The 15,793-nt window shown below is 37.5% G+C and overlaps 1 protein-coding gene across 1 annotated transcript in view; it reads right to left on the bottom strand.

Annotated features, from left to right (window-relative positions):
• Positions 1-15,793, bottom strand: part of BMP5 (bone morphogenetic protein 5) — a 109,648-nt gene that overhangs the window by 41,818 nt on the left and 52,037 nt on the right. Inside the window, exon 2 of the mRNA XM_006211522.4 lies at positions 14,679-14,871. Coding sequence (XP_006211584.1) covers positions 14,679-14,871 — 193 coding nt within the window. The remainder of the gene's footprint in view (positions 1-14,678; positions 14,872-15,793) is intronic.

The following is a 15,793-nucleotide window of genomic DNA, read 5'->3' as shown; positions in this document are numbered from 1 at the left end:
TGACATCTTATACTGTACTGAATCTCTTTGAGAGCATATAATTCATACGAGGAAGATCAGAGCTATGTCATAGTAAGCTATGGGAAATACTTGTCTACTGTATTTTCCATCTTTCTGCATCTTAGAAGTCACTTCAGAGGTGGCTTACGAAATATAATAAACTAATTTTGAATTAAATTAAATCACGCACCTTTATTATTTCCTTAGAAAAAGTAATCTATGTTCATTGAAAACTGATTTTTAACAGAAGTAAAGAATCCAGTCAATATTTTAGAAGCTATGCCTTCATTTCTTTACTTAAACTTGATTTATATCATTCTTTCATTAACCTAGAGAAGTTAAAATGAATGTATTATGATCAGTTAAATTGTCCAGCTACCCTACCCCCAAAATATGCAAATTTCATTCTTTGTCACAATTCTAATTATAGTGTTTACCAAAGAAGGCTTAGAGATACTTCTTCACATTCAATATAGGACTCACTTTGAGATATCACAGATATAGGACAAGCATGTACAACCATGCAATAAAAAGATTAATTAGTTCCCACTTAAATTTTAAGGATCGATTATATTCACATGTGATGGAATATAAATCAAATTCTCCCTGTCCCTCCTAACTTGGAAAGCCTACCAAATAAACAGCATCTAAGAAATGTGGATTATCCTTAAAATTTTGAAATATTTAAAAAATTTCTTTGAGACTGTAATCTTAGAATTAACCTAATCACATTATTGGCTTCTTAAACAGAAGAAGGATTCATTCACTTTGTAGTCTGGAAAATACTCAGATGCTACCCTGCTTTCAAAGCCCACTTTCATTTGAAATATGGTAAAAGATGTTCTAATTAACTCTGCAAAGCATATGTATAATGCCATCCTTTGGCAGGATATAAAAACACATTTAAAAAACAAAAAAAGTACAAAGAAATAAATTCTGAGAGCAATTTCAAGTAGTTAATAAGTATCTTTAGGTAGTAATTTCAATGTATTTTCTCTTATTTTTAAATTGTGCTACTTTTCCAGAAAAAAACATATCCCAAACTGTTCACATTCAAATATCAAAACTTTTAAGCATGTCTCTGAGGAAAACGGTTTCATTTTTAATGGATATATTTTGAAAAAGCATCAGCCAGCAGATGCAAGCAAACCCGAAATACCTGAATTTCAGTGATGCAAATCGCAATTCATCAGAAGGTAAAACCTAAGCAAATAGTATGGTTGAAAAATCCATGTATTTCTAGTTCACCTCTGATCAGTTATAAATGTTCAGTTGCCGTCCTAAGCTTCATGGTTTCCTGTTCTTGAGCAAAGCAACTTCATTTTTGACCATTCATTGCTCCTCTTTCCTTTTGTATGAAGGCATACAAATTGAAAAGGAAAAAAGTAAAACTATCTCTGTTTGTAGAGGACATGAAAACCCTAAAGATTTCACAAAAAGTTGTTGACACTAATAAATAAATTCAGTAGAATTGCAGGACACAAAATCTCTATGCAAAGTTTGTTGTATTTTTATAGACTAATAACAGATAATCAGAAAGAGAAATTAAGAAAACGATTCCACTTACAATTACATCAACAAGGATAAAATACCTAGAAATAAATTAAACAAAGTTGGTAAAAGACCTGGATTCTGAAAACTATAAGACATTACTGAAAGATACTGAAGAAGACACAGGGGAAAAAATGGAAAGATACTCTATACCCATGGATTGAAAGAATTAATATTGTTAAAATGTCCGTACTACCCAAAGCAATCTACAGAGTCAATACAATCCCTATCAAAATTCCAAAGACAGGAAGGAGGATGTAGCTAGGAGGTAGAGTGTGTGCTGAGCACGCATGAGGTTCTGGGTTCAATCCCTGTGCCTCTGTTAAAAAAGTAAATTTAAAAAAAAACCCTAATTATGCCTTAAAAATTAAAAATAAAAAGAAAATTCTAATGACTTTTTCCCCAGAAATAGCACACACAATCACAAAATTTGTATGAAACCACAAAAGACCCCAAATAACCAAAGCAATCTTGAGAAAGAACAAAGCTGGAGGCATCGCATTTCCTGATTTTAAACTATATTGCAAAGCTATAGTAATCAGAACAATTTGATATTAGCATAAAAAATGGAGACATAGATCAATGGAACAGTATAGAGAGCCCAGGAGTAAGCCCATGTATTTGGCTTAATTACTTTACAACAAAAAAGCCAAGAATACACACTGGGGAAAGGATGGTCTCTTCAATAAATGGTGTTGAGGAAACTGAAGATCCACATGTAAAAGGATGAAACTGGACCGCAATCTTACACCCTACACAAAAATTAACTTAAAATGAATCAAAAACTTGAATGTAAGACCTGAAACCATAAAACTCCCAGAAGAAAACATAGACAGTAAGCTCCCTGGCACTGATCTTGGTGATGATTTTTTTGGTTCTGACACCAAAAGGTTACGAAAGCAAAAAGTACACAAGTGGGACTCTATCAGATGAAAAGGCTTTTGCACGACAAAGGAAACCACCAACAAAATGAAAAGACAATGGGAGAAATATGGAATGGGAGAAAATATTTGCAAAGGGGTTAATATCCAAATTATATAAAGAACTCATACAACTCATAGCAAAAAAAAAAAAAATCATTTAAAAATGGGTAGAAAATCTGAATGGATATTTTTCCAAAGAAGACATACATATGGCCAACAAGTACATAAAAAGATGCTGATCACCACTAATCATCAGGGAAATGCTAATCAAAACCACAATGAGATAGCACTTCACACCTGTTAAAAGTGGCTATTTTTGAAGGTTAAGGACAATGAGGAGATCTGCCCACAGCTGGATCTGCAGCACCTTCAGATCCCACAGAATTTCTGTATTTATTTCCTCTGAACCCAGGGCCAGTCATGTGGGCACATCTACAAGGAAGGATGTGGTAGCTAGGAAATCACTGCCTCACTGAAGTCACAGGCTTATTGACAGGTTCCAGTGTGTCCTTGTGGGTTACAAATGATCTGTACAGTTTCTGCCTTTTCTGCGTTTCCCCAACTCACATCCATCTCTCCTTCCTGTCTGCCCTGAGGCCCATAGGACCAACATCAGATTCAGAACAACAGCCTCACCTAGACTGTTTAACTACTTCCCACAATTTTACAAGATTAGATACCTACAATAAATCATACAGCATCATTTCTCAGAGGGAATAGATAGCCACCTTGTGTTTGGCTGATATGCTGGACCACAGACACCATGGAAGGGCAGAACGTTGTTCTCACTGGAATAGTCACGATGGATATGAATTTTCCTTCTCTGTGCATGAGGTTTCTACCAAAATCACTATCCATGAACTTATAGAATGCCCTGTTCACTGCCATGGAGTTCCACACAGCACTGCTTCTGATCAAGAACTCCTTCGGCAGCCAGTGATGTGCAGAATGGACTCATGCTCACAGAATCCACTGGTCTTACCATGTTTTCCATCACCTCGCAGCAGCTGGCCTCGTAAGAAAGTGAAATGGCACCAACTGGGTGCCATTCTTGTGCAAATAACACCTGTCCTTCAGGAAGCTTTATATGACCTAAATCTGCCACCAATATAGGACTATTTCTCTCTAACCATATCTTGCATCGGTCTGGACATCTAGGGGTGGAACAGCAGTGGCTCTTCTCACTCACTCTACCTGATCCCACTAGCCAAACTTTTTGCTGCTGGGCCCCTGGATGCTGGGCAGTGTTGATCTAGACTCTCAGTCCCCAACAGTGGCTGCCGCCCACCCCTACCCCCGCCATGGCCACAGCAATGGCTCCATTAAATCAGAAGACAAGACCTCCATGTGGTCACTTTGGGCTCCTCCCGCCTGTGAATTAACTAAAATCAAAAAAGGGCTACCACGCTATGTGGGATGACTGATCCTAAAAGCCATGGTACTTGCCGAAATCAAAGAGCATGTGGATTCCATAGCAGGAGAAGAAAGTGATAAATATCAGCGACAACTGTGCGACCCGTTTGAGAAATGAGGATTGTGATTGCGATGAGTATTACCTCCTGGTCTTGATATTAAAACTGCTGTACACGTATTAACCAGCTCTTCTGTTCTCCCCTTCTCCATCTGCCTACCATCGATTTTAAGTAGTTCTGATATTAACTAACCTCAAAGTTCAGTATTACAGTGACAGGTTATCAAAGGGGGAACATGACTCAACCAGGAAAGGAATGAACAGCATCCAAAGATGGATAAAAAGGCAGAAGAATTATTTTACTATTATATTTTTGGGAAAAGTAAGAATGGTTATAAAAGGTGTGTATTGGTGCCAAGTTGACAAGGGTTGACTGTCGTGGCTTCATACTTTGTCAAATTAGCTAAACTGGGACAAAAATACCCCAGAATTCTTGCCCCTGTTTCATTGTGTGTTAAGGTTCTCAATAAGAAAAATGTGTGTGAGAGCAGAAGTTGACGCAGGGGCCGAGTTTATGCCGGGAAGATGGGTGAAGGAGTGTCCGGCTCTCCTGCTGCTCACGTACATGGTGTCTGATCTGCTGGTTCACTTTGTTGTGGGGACAGCTGGGGCTCCAGTTCTTCCAGCTTCCACAGAACCTTAACTTCATTGGCAGCTCCAAATCCTGGCCCAAATCCCTCCTGCCAGATCATCTCCCCAGCAAGGGGTGGTGGAGCTCACGGTGAAGTTCACCAGCTCCCTCTTCTCAGGTCACCCACATCCTTGAATTTGGAATTTCTAAGAGATGGGCCTGGATTCCACTTTGTCCCTGGGCTTCTAGCGTATCCTTGAAGGTCCCACTTCTCCTGTTTCACAAGCATTTTCTTTCCCAGCTTCCCCTGCTACAAACTTCAGACCCATCACCCAATGCAGAAGCAGCAGCCTTACCTTTGCAGGAAGTCAAATCACTGTAATAAATTCCTTATCCCTTATCACTCACGATGGCTCTATTTCTCTTATCAAATAGTCACTGCCATACTCCCTGATATGTGTTGAATTTTCTGCTCCAAAAAGACACGTTGAAGTCCTAATCTCCAGCGACTATGGATGTGACCTTATTTGGAAATAGGGTCTTTGCAGTTGTAATCAAGTTAAGATGAGGACATTAGGGTGGGCCTTCAACCAAGATGACTGGTGCCCTTATAAGAAGAGAAGAGGCACAGAGATAAAGACACACAGAAGGAAGACGGCCAAAGACAGAGGCAGAGATGGGAGTTATGCCAACACCAGCCAAGGAACATCTGGGGCTACCAGAAGCTGGAAAAGGCAAAAAAGAGTCCTCCCCCGGTGTGTCTGGAGGGAGTACGACCCTAACAACACTTTGATTTTGGACTCCTAGCCTCCAGAACTGCGAGAGGATAAATGTCTGTTTTATTAAGCCATCCAAGTTTTTGGTCGTTTGTTACAGCAGCTGCAGGAAACTAATACACCCCCTCTCATTTTCACACATTAAATATTTCACATATTAAATAGCAGGTGGTCAGCAATGTCAGATGCTGAGAAAAATAGAAAGAATAAAAACTGTGTCTGTAAGATTTGGAAGCACGAGGAATGTCAGTGGACAATCAGTAGAGTGGATTATGGGAGTCAAATTCCAGTGGATGGAGGGGTGAATAAAAAGACAAAAAAGTAATGGGATTTAGAGCAAAGTTTTAAATCATGAGTTTGACTAAGACATGGAGAAGAAAAACAGCGTGGGATTTGGGGCAAAGAGAGTCACACAGAGGGATTTTTAGTTAATGCAAGAAACATGAAATATTTATAGGACACATTTAAATTCATAACATCTTCTCGTATTTCAACACCAGAAGAAATGCATGTAGACAGACGACACTGACAAGCTTCCAAAATAAGCTTATGCTTGGTGACTTCTCCGTAACACTGCTGTTGGAGTTCACATGTAAAACTGCTTTACAAATGAAATCACTCCTTAGCAGGGGGAATCGGGTAAAGTAATACGCGTGGGATGAGTCGTTGGATGGGACCCTCATTCATCGTTTGTTGAAATCTGTTTTTTCATAGGCTTGTGGCAAATAAATTCTCTTGCTTGTTTCTAAACATGATTAACAAACATTTCTCACTGGTATCTTATTACTTGGGCAGAACGTGTAGGACTTACAGCTCCTCTGAAGAGCCTCATTATAAGTCTACCTTCATAAAGCAAAAAAGTCACAATTATAGGCAGAGTTGGTATCCACTTAATTTCAACAATTACTTGCTCTACTTAGGCTCTGCTTAGTATTAGGAAAACAAAATAATTAAGCCCTTCGAGTCACCTTTCTGAGCTTTTATTCTTCTTTAAATGAAGATCAAAATCCTATCTACTTCATAAAAAGATATGCAAATAAAAATGTTATGCAAATTACCAAAATTGCTATTTTCTTACCAAAACATATTTATGGCATGTGAGTATGCATATAAAAAAGTTGTATGTCTTATGCTTGATGACATAATTAGGGTCAGAAGTGATTCATGCAGTTAGTATTCTGAAAGTCCTTTAATAACCTGTACTTATATATTTTGGATAGAAGAAGCCATTCATTTTCTTTGAATTTATACTATTGATAAGTATAATCCATAATGAACCTTTGTCCCTAAATTCAATTAGAGGAAAAAAATTATGGTGAAAACTTACCAAAAGGCAATAAAGTTATGTATATAATCAACCATGAGATAATGAAAGAGAAATATTCTTTAGATTGTTTTAGTTGCAAGCATAAGTATGTGTGCATGTGTGTATACATATGCATTTTATATATACAAATACATATATATGGAGAGAGAGAGAGAAAGAGAAAGAGAGAAGAAATAGTTCACCAGGGGCATAAACATTCTGCTGTCTAACCAAGAAGCTCTAAATCTGGCCAAGAAAAACTTTGGGAAATTGCCTACAAGATACACAGATAAATTTTAGAGGAAAAGTGAAAATTCTCCTCTATTTCCACGAGGCATGAACCTTGTAGAGCATGGTGACATCTGCACCTTTCCCAAAATGTCTACTGTGATAACTGTTTCACCTCCTTCCATCTCCTTTTTGTCTCTGAATAGCTTATCACACCCGGTAAAAATGTCACGATGGCCACCCAAGAAGAAAGCATACGTCTTTCTCTGGGTATCGGACATAAATCCCACCACACCACTGGAGGAACCTGATATTCCAGGAGCTCTAAGAGTACAGGACACGTTAACAAGGACGGCAAATTAATCAAGGATATTCTTTGGGGTTTATAATGTCAAATTTTCTCTCCTGAGCAAGTTCAGCTCAAAAGTTAGAATTTGACTCTGTTAGCTGACTGATATTTTTTTCAGGTGGCAATTTTTTTTGTCCCCAAACCAATGCAAGATCACAAGCTTCTGTAAATCTCACAGAACACAAATTTTCAGAATATCTGAATCAATGACGTATCTACATTTAAAAGGCACAGATGCTAATAGGTAAACTAGATAATATTAAGTGGAATTGAATGACAAGCATGGCAAAAAAAAAAAAAAGGAAGGGAAACAAGTTGAAGTCCTGTGATGAAAATTCAATCCCTTTTTCTCTCTGCAGAATTTTTTTAATGCCAAGATACTGTTAATGTTAGCAGGTTTCCTAGCATTATGTCATCCCCAATTTTTTTTCGCTGCAGAGAGATCTAAACATGTGCTACTGAATACACACGCACATGCACGAGAGATTCCTTCACTCAGCGAGAAACAAAGAAGTGCATCCGTTACACACGTAGCCCAACCACGTTCAATGCCCTCTAATGAATGAGTGATCTATGCAGTTCAAATTCCTAAGGACTCTTACGACCTCAACTATGAAATCGTCAAAGAAAAATTGCCTTTATGGCATAAATTATTCCCACTTTTAGGTTTATAACTTAAATCTTTAACTAGAGCAGGATTTCCCAACCTCAGTATTATGGACAATGCGGACCAGATCATTCTTTATTGGGGTGAGGCGTGTCTCGTCCATGGCAGAAGGTTTAGCAGCATCCTCCATTAGATGCTGATAGACCCCCATCCTTCCACCCTCACCAACAATGACAACCAAAAATGCCTCCTGAGAGCCGAATCCCCTCAGCTGGGAACCACTGAAGTAGGGCTTGATTCCCTCATACTGCAGAAATGCACATCATGCTGGTGTGCTGTCCTGTATCCTCAGAGAAGAAAGCACCGACCATCCTCAGAGCCCAGGAAATCTTCCTGGGTGGAAACTGTCCATGTACGTTCTGAAGTATGTCCACAGAAGAATCACAAACCTCAGAGAAGCAGGAGCGGCGGGGAGAGATGATGTACTGTGAACTAGGATGATGACAGCTCAACTAAATACATCCAAGCAGGGAAGGTGGCGACTGACAGCCCGCAGGCTGGCTGAAAACATGTTCACAACAGAGCATAGAAATGTATGGTCAGAGCAGAAAGTTCGGCAGCGGTTGAATTATACTCAGCATATTTTCTTTAGGGAGTATATAAATATATATATGTGTGAAAAAATTAATTCAAGTAAATCACTTAGCACAGTGCCAGACACATGGTGAGTGCCCATTAAATTGGTAAGTGCTGGCTGCTGGTAGTAAACATACTGCTGGCACTGATACTTCCATTCGTATTACTTAATTCTTTAGGCATTTAAATATGTGAATGCTTAGGAATAGTTCTTCTAGGATACCGCTGTCTCTCTCTCTATCTCTCTCTCTCTCCCTCTCCCTCTCCCTCCCTCTCTCTCCCTCTCCCTCCCTCTCTCTCTCTCCTCTAACACAGTGTTCCTACTCATCTTCAAAGGCTCAACTCAAGGCTGAACTCCTCCCAGTGGCTTTTCCTGAAGTCCCTCCCCCTACCACGTGAAGAACTAATTTCCCCTCCCCTGGTGTTTCCACACCACGTACTGCACCCTCACGTCACCCTGCTCGGCACGTTGTATTATAGTTATCGAAGCCTGCGTGTGGCAAGCCCACCACAGCCCCAGCCTCAGGCTGTGGGCTCTGGGGATCTTATTTACTCGCCTCACATCCCCTGCGCCAGCCACATGTAGGGGCTCAGTAAAAGCATACCCCACTCAGCTGCCTTATCTGGAAAATTCAATCACGTGGAGACCTCATTTCCCAATAATGCCAGATATATGAGGTGTGACTAAAGAGTGATGCCTTCTCTATAGAATTTGGGGCTGTCGGCCTCACATGAAAAGATTAAATAAGTGAAATGATGCGAAGCACGTTAAGCTTTGCCCAAGAAAAATAAAGATTTGGATAAATATCAGAACACGCTTTTAAATTGCACACATTTAAATTAAATATGAGCAGGGATAAATGGGGGAGGTGGGGGAGGGGAGGAACGAAATATATAACTTTAAGAGTTTTAAGTCCTGCGAAGATAAGTAAGTGTGAAAAGAGATGACATAATGGGTCTGCCTCTTTCTTATTTAATTACACAACACCGTCAAAGAATTTATAGACTAGATGGCTAATAGATCAGACAATGTCTTGACTATAAAACGTATCTATAAAAGGTCAGTCTAAATTATTGTCCCCACCCTGACACTCCCAGATGATATCTTAGGAAAAGTGAGCTTTAAATATGTGAAATGTATATGTACACACACATAGATGTTTGCATTGTCAAACGCACTGTCTTAAAGAGTATGGTCTGCCATGACTTTTCAATTGTTTCTCAGTTGAACCCAAAACACTAAGTACATAGATAAAATCCACAAGTTTGAAGACAGAAGTTTTAAGAAGCGAACTTACGCTTGACAATGCCCAGAAAAACTAGTTCATTTTCCTATCTCCATTTTAGTTCTCGATTTGAGAAACACACGAGACCACAAGTAATCAATACTGAACCAGGAATAATAATAACTGGATATTAAAATCAGTGTTTTAGATTGAAATTCTTTCCATTTTAACTGTGATCGCATGATATATAAGTGAAGTATTTTTAACCCATTCCTTTCCCATTTTCAGAGAATTAAAGTCAAAGTTCCCAATTGGCAGGAAACATTTCTGTAAAACAAGGGAAAGAAAATATCTCCTTTTTCTGTGGGGAAAAAAATGTCTTTCGCAGCTTAAGAAAAAATTAGAGCAACTCATTTTTAAATCCTAGGGTTCAGTTTAGTTTAGTTTTGATCTTTGCCCCTCTCTACCTGGAAATGTTGGGGTCACTGTTTTGTAAAGAAATGTGTAACAAAATTATTTCATTATCTTCTCTCTTTATTGACTATACTTCAGCTTGTTTCTGATTGTAAAATGAATTTTTGCTATAAAAATTTAGAAAGTACAGAAAGGGAGAAGAATTAAAATTTAAAATTACCTGCAAGCTTGCAACGAACACTTGATGCTTCCTTCCAACCTGCTTTCCACATGAATTTATAACTAATATAATTATGTGTATTAAGTGTAAATGAAATTTGTTTCTCACTTTTGCAATGAACATTATAGTCGGAGCACTTTCCAGTTGTTACTAAATATTTTTAAAACACAATTTCTACTTCCTCTATTAAGTATAGCATTTCCATTTTCCAGAAAACAACTGTATTTTAGAGAAGAATTTGACTATCTAAAATTTGCGTTCCCAGGGTCAAGTTCATAGCTCCAGGGCTTGTAAGTTGGATGGTGTTCATTTCATTATTAGACTTAAAATGTACTGATTCCTTTTATACGAATCAAAGATCAGGTAAATTTTTATTAAGTAAAGTCACCTAGAAACATTTTGCTAACTTTTTCTTTACAGAAACAGTAGCAAACAGTAGCTATTATTATTGTAATAAACATCTCCTTTTGGTAATGCTTTGTATGCAAACCTCTAAACCCTAGTAAAATAGATGCTCCGATTAAGCTGTACGAGTATATATTAACGGATGTATTTATTAAACAGCAACCCTGGTCTTTGCCCTGTGATAAGCACTAGTCCTTCCCACATCACCTGAAATATTCCTTATTGTTCTGAAACACTTGTTTTTGCTTTAATTATTTTTTATAGAGTTATAAACTGAGACACCAAGAGGTACATCAATTTCCCCATGTGGGAATTCCAAAGACCATGCCCCTACTGCCATACATTATTATTTTCTATAGTGACTTTGAAATTCAAAATAGAAACCTGAAATACTCTAAGAGGCATATGTCCTGTTTCTCCATCTTCTCTTCTTGCTTTGGAAGAGAAAATGGAGTCTAAAAAGGAGGTCCCAGATGTACAGATTAATGACAGGGCATCAGATTGTACTTTCTTATACTACAGATTAATAAACCACTGGCAGTGAATGAATGCCTTTTTCAAAGATAAAGAAGGCATTTTGCTAGAAATTCTCCCACTTAATCAAGGGTATCAAAATTGAAATGTATACAAATGACTGGATAAAGAAGTTGTGGTATATTTATACAATGGAATACTACTGGGCCATAGAAAAGAATAAAATAATGCAATTTGCAGCAACATGGATGGACCTGGGGATCGTCATTCTAAGTGAAGTAAGCCAGAAAGAGAAAGAAAAATATCATAGGATATCACTCATATGTGGAATCTAAAAAAAAAAAAGAAAAAGAAAAAAGAGGACACTAATGAGCTAATCTACAAAAGAAACAGATTAGCAGACATTGTAAACAATCTCATGGATACTGGAGAAAGGGGGTGGGAAAGGATAAAGTTGGGAGTTTGAGATTTGCAAATTGTTAACCACTATATAAAAAAATAGATAAAAAACAAATTTCTTTTGTATAGCACAGGGAGCTATATTCAATATCTTTAATCAAAAAAATGAAAATAAATATACGTATATACATGCATAATGGGGACATGATGCTGTATACCAGAAATTGATACATTGTAACTGCCTATACTTCAATAAACAAAAAATATTTCAAAATGTATTATTAATAAACAATCAGCATGGGTTCATTCAGAAATAAATCTACAAATTATTATCAATAGAATCTTCTCTTAGTATGCACATGTGAGTTTGTATGTTTCAGAGATTGAAACCAATAATTGGGGAAAAACTTCCATCACCATTAGGGAAAACAACACAAAAGCAATGAGTACAGCATCACCCCACAAGAGGAAAACCATAATTCAGCAACAGTATGCAAAGCAAGAGAATACCAATCAAAGATACACGCATACTAGATTTTAGAAATCATTTTTCAAAGACTTAGGTATAATATTAGTGAAATTCTGGATCTTAGACTAGATTTAAACCATGTTAAAATAAATAAAGACTTGGCCAAATTATACCCAAGAATACTGAAAGAGCATGCAAAACCAGTTGTAGAAACATTGAGAATAATTTGTTTAAAAGCAGCTATAATTAGTTTCAAGACAAAGTTTCAAGACAAACAAAGTTTCAAGACAGACAAATGCTCTATTTTTAAAGAGAGATGAAATTTCCCTAAACTATAAGGTCTGATTAAGCATTTTTAGTGCCATTTTAAGCTTTAATAATTTGGGGGGCATAAATGCTACAAACTCACAAAAACCATCATTTAAAAAATTGAATTATATAAATTAACTGTACACTTCTTTAGCTTCGCGAATCCATTTTGTGTATGTGGAAAGACAGAAGTTTTAAGAGATGGTAACACAATACTAAAAAATATTTCAAAATATATTATTAATAAAAAGTCAGCATGGGTTCACTCAGAAATAAATCTACAGATTATTATCAATAGAATCTTAGTCCTATTTTCATCATTGCTATTATGTCTTAAATCATACAGTTCACATACGTAGAAGATAGAGTGAAAGGAAAAAAGGAATAGCTTGTTCATTGGATGACATTCAAAACCATCCTGAGCGGGAAAATCAATGGACCTAAATAAAAGTTAGGACCTTTCACTGTAATCAATGTATACGTCTGTATTTAGATTCAAACAATTAATAAATATATTCCAGAGGACAGAGGCCCAGCGTACCAGTAGTTCTCGTTAAAAAAAAATACTTGTTGTGTTAAATAACCGAGAACAAATTCAACATTCATAAAAAGATACTGCAAATGGCCTAAAATAAAGATAATTCAAGCATTTCAGTATGTGTTCATGGAAGTAGCATCTCATTCATGGGTAATAATAATTTCAAAACTGTAAATCATACCAAGCGAATTCATAGTGCTGAGGCTAAAAATTACTTAAGGCATTATTCCTCCTCTAAAGAGCTCACAGTCTAAGAGTGGAAAAAGACACAGAAAAGAGGATTATAAATAAAATATCCGTTAGCTATGGCCATGTAAGTAAACAATATTGGGAGCATTATTTTCAGTTCTAGTTATTTAATTTTTAAAACCACACCACCATCATCATTCAGTATTTAAAAAAATAAGGCAGTAAGCCAGGCCCTGTCTATGTGAGGAAGGAAAAAAAATATGAGTATCCTCATTTTATAAGTGGAACCACAGGACTGAGACTTAAAAACAACAAATAAAAAATTCACCCACAGACAAATAGCTAGTTAAGTGTTAGAGCTGAGAAAAGAACAGAGACCATTCTGCCTTGGAATGACTGCTTTTAAAATAACAGTGTACAGAGATCAGTATTTACTGAGGGCTGTCCTCCTGAGCCAGTGTTTCATAGGATATCAAGGATTACAAACCCAAAGGAAAAGATTCCGCCGTCGAATAATTCTGAGGAAGACCAGGTAAGGCAAAGTTGACGGGTTTCCTTCCTATAAAGCCTTTGCAAGACTTTGCTATTCGGATACCCACTGTGAATGTCCTAAAACACAGTCTAACAAGTAGACTTTTCAAATGCGCCTGACCCCAAACTCTGTTTATTCTTTTCCTTCTTTGAGTGTTGGGCGAGGGGGGCTGGTGTTCCGTGGAAGACCCACTGGGAAATCCCACACACCAGAAGACCAAGAAAAATCCAAACACCAGACACTGGAAATATTCAACAAGGAGAGAAAGGGCCTTAGAGAGGACATAAGAGCTGTCGTTAATTATTTGTCCCATCAAAGAAGAACACTGTATTTCACCGAGAGAAAGATCTAGACTTAATGAATGAGAAGTACTGGAGTAAGCTTCACCTCAACATAACACTTCAATCAGAATTTTTTTTAAATGCAAGGTCTGTCCGACAAAAGTGCTAATCACTTGTCATAGGTGTCACCCAAGCAATTTCTGCCTTTTGGGTGAAAACGCCATAAGGTCCCTTTGGGGTGAAACACCAAATTCTTGTATTTGGTGGCTCATTTGCTGAGGTTTTCAAACATTTAGTCTGTCACATTATTTTGCACCATTTTGAATGCACAGAGACATACAGGTTTACCGTCAGAATCAATCGCAAATACAATGTCTTCTGTCAAAATACACGTAATCCTATGGACAATTTACACTTACAGGGAAAAATACAGCCCCTCTTCTCTAACTTGCAAAACACCAAGTGCTTTACATCATCTTAATGATTAATTTCATGTGTGCAGAATAAAAAGGAAGTTTTTTTTTCATTTACAAAATGAGGCAGTGGGCCTGGAAAGCTTTTGGTGGAGATGGCAGGGCATGAAACGATTGAGCACACAGACTGGTGTCAGGAGAAGGTAAAAGCTGAGGAGAAATGTACCAGACACGTTTCAGATCAGTTACTTTTCTGTGTATCTATACCTGACCTTCACTGCCACTATGCTCAAAGAAAGCACGATTTGACAGATCAGGAGGGTTTTCTATGGATTTGACCACAATGTAACATTTGTTTGCTAAGATAATAAATCAGATATAAAGTTGATACCTATTTGCGTATTCCTTGATGATCTGGTAGATGCTTATCTTAATCGTTTCATTTTCAAATCGGTTGTGGCTCCGGTCCTTGTATATCCGGAATTCTGCTGCCGTGACTGCTTCTCCATGAGGAATTTGAGTAAGATCAAACCGGAATTCTTTGTAATGCCTCCGCTGGTGAGAAAAATCCTTGTCCCTTTCAACTGAAAGAAAGAAAGAAAGAAAGAAAGAAAGAAAGAAAGAAAGAAAGAAAGAAAGAAAGAAAGAAAGAAAGAAGAGAGAGAGAAAATGTTAGTCCTTTATAAAATATGGAAATTAATGGTAAATTCTGTAGCTTTGAAAATGAAAACAAACAAGCAGGATGTTATAAAACTGGGAAAACACTAAAACCGCAGCCTTAGACGTGTTTCCAGTTGAAGGAAATTCCACAAACCAACAGCCTCGAGTTCAAAAGCAATAGAACCTCTGTGGTTTTCTACAAATTCCTGGCTCCTCAATGGAAAGGTTATCCAAAAATGTTTTTAAAAGGGAAGGTTGTAAAGTTATTGCTAGTATGTATCAAGGACCAGAACAGAGGAGGGTTCATACAGGAATTAGGACTCTGTGACAGAAATACTCTGGAGTTCCAGGTGAAGTCAGCGGTGAGATTTAGCACAGCCAAGGGAGGAAAGAAGGAAGGAACTGCAGGCTCAGTGGGACTGTGTTTATGAAATTGTAGAGGTCAAGTAAATAAAACAAAGTCACTTTCATGAGAAAGATGCTTTCGAAAATGTCTTCCCCAGAAGAGGTTTCGTTTCCTCCTTTTTGCAAACAAAATGCTCTTCTTTAAAAAAAACCAAAAGGAAAAAAAAGTTCTTATAGATTATTGAGTACAACTTTGCATCTGGGGTAAGGCATCCAACCTCCCAATGACCTCTGTCTGTTCTCACGCAGGATTGAGAGGGGAACGTATTTCTCCCTTCAGTAACCTTTCTGCCAAATGAGGTCAGAGAATTTCTCTTTTTGGGAATATTGAGGAATGTGGGAGAATTCAGGACAGTAAGTGTCAGGCATCTCATTACATCATCTAGCTTTGTAAGAGAGTGTGTATTGTTTGATACAGTCTATGCTGGGTACCAAAAGCTT

Source organism: Vicugna pacos, chromosome 20 (genome assembly GCF_048564905.1).
Source record: "Vicugna pacos chromosome 20, VicPac4, whole genome shotgun sequence".
In the NCBI taxonomy this organism is placed as follows: Eukaryota; Metazoa; Chordata; class Mammalia; order Artiodactyla; family Camelidae; genus Vicugna; species Vicugna pacos.
This window is presented reverse-complemented; position numbering and strand designations above follow the sequence as displayed.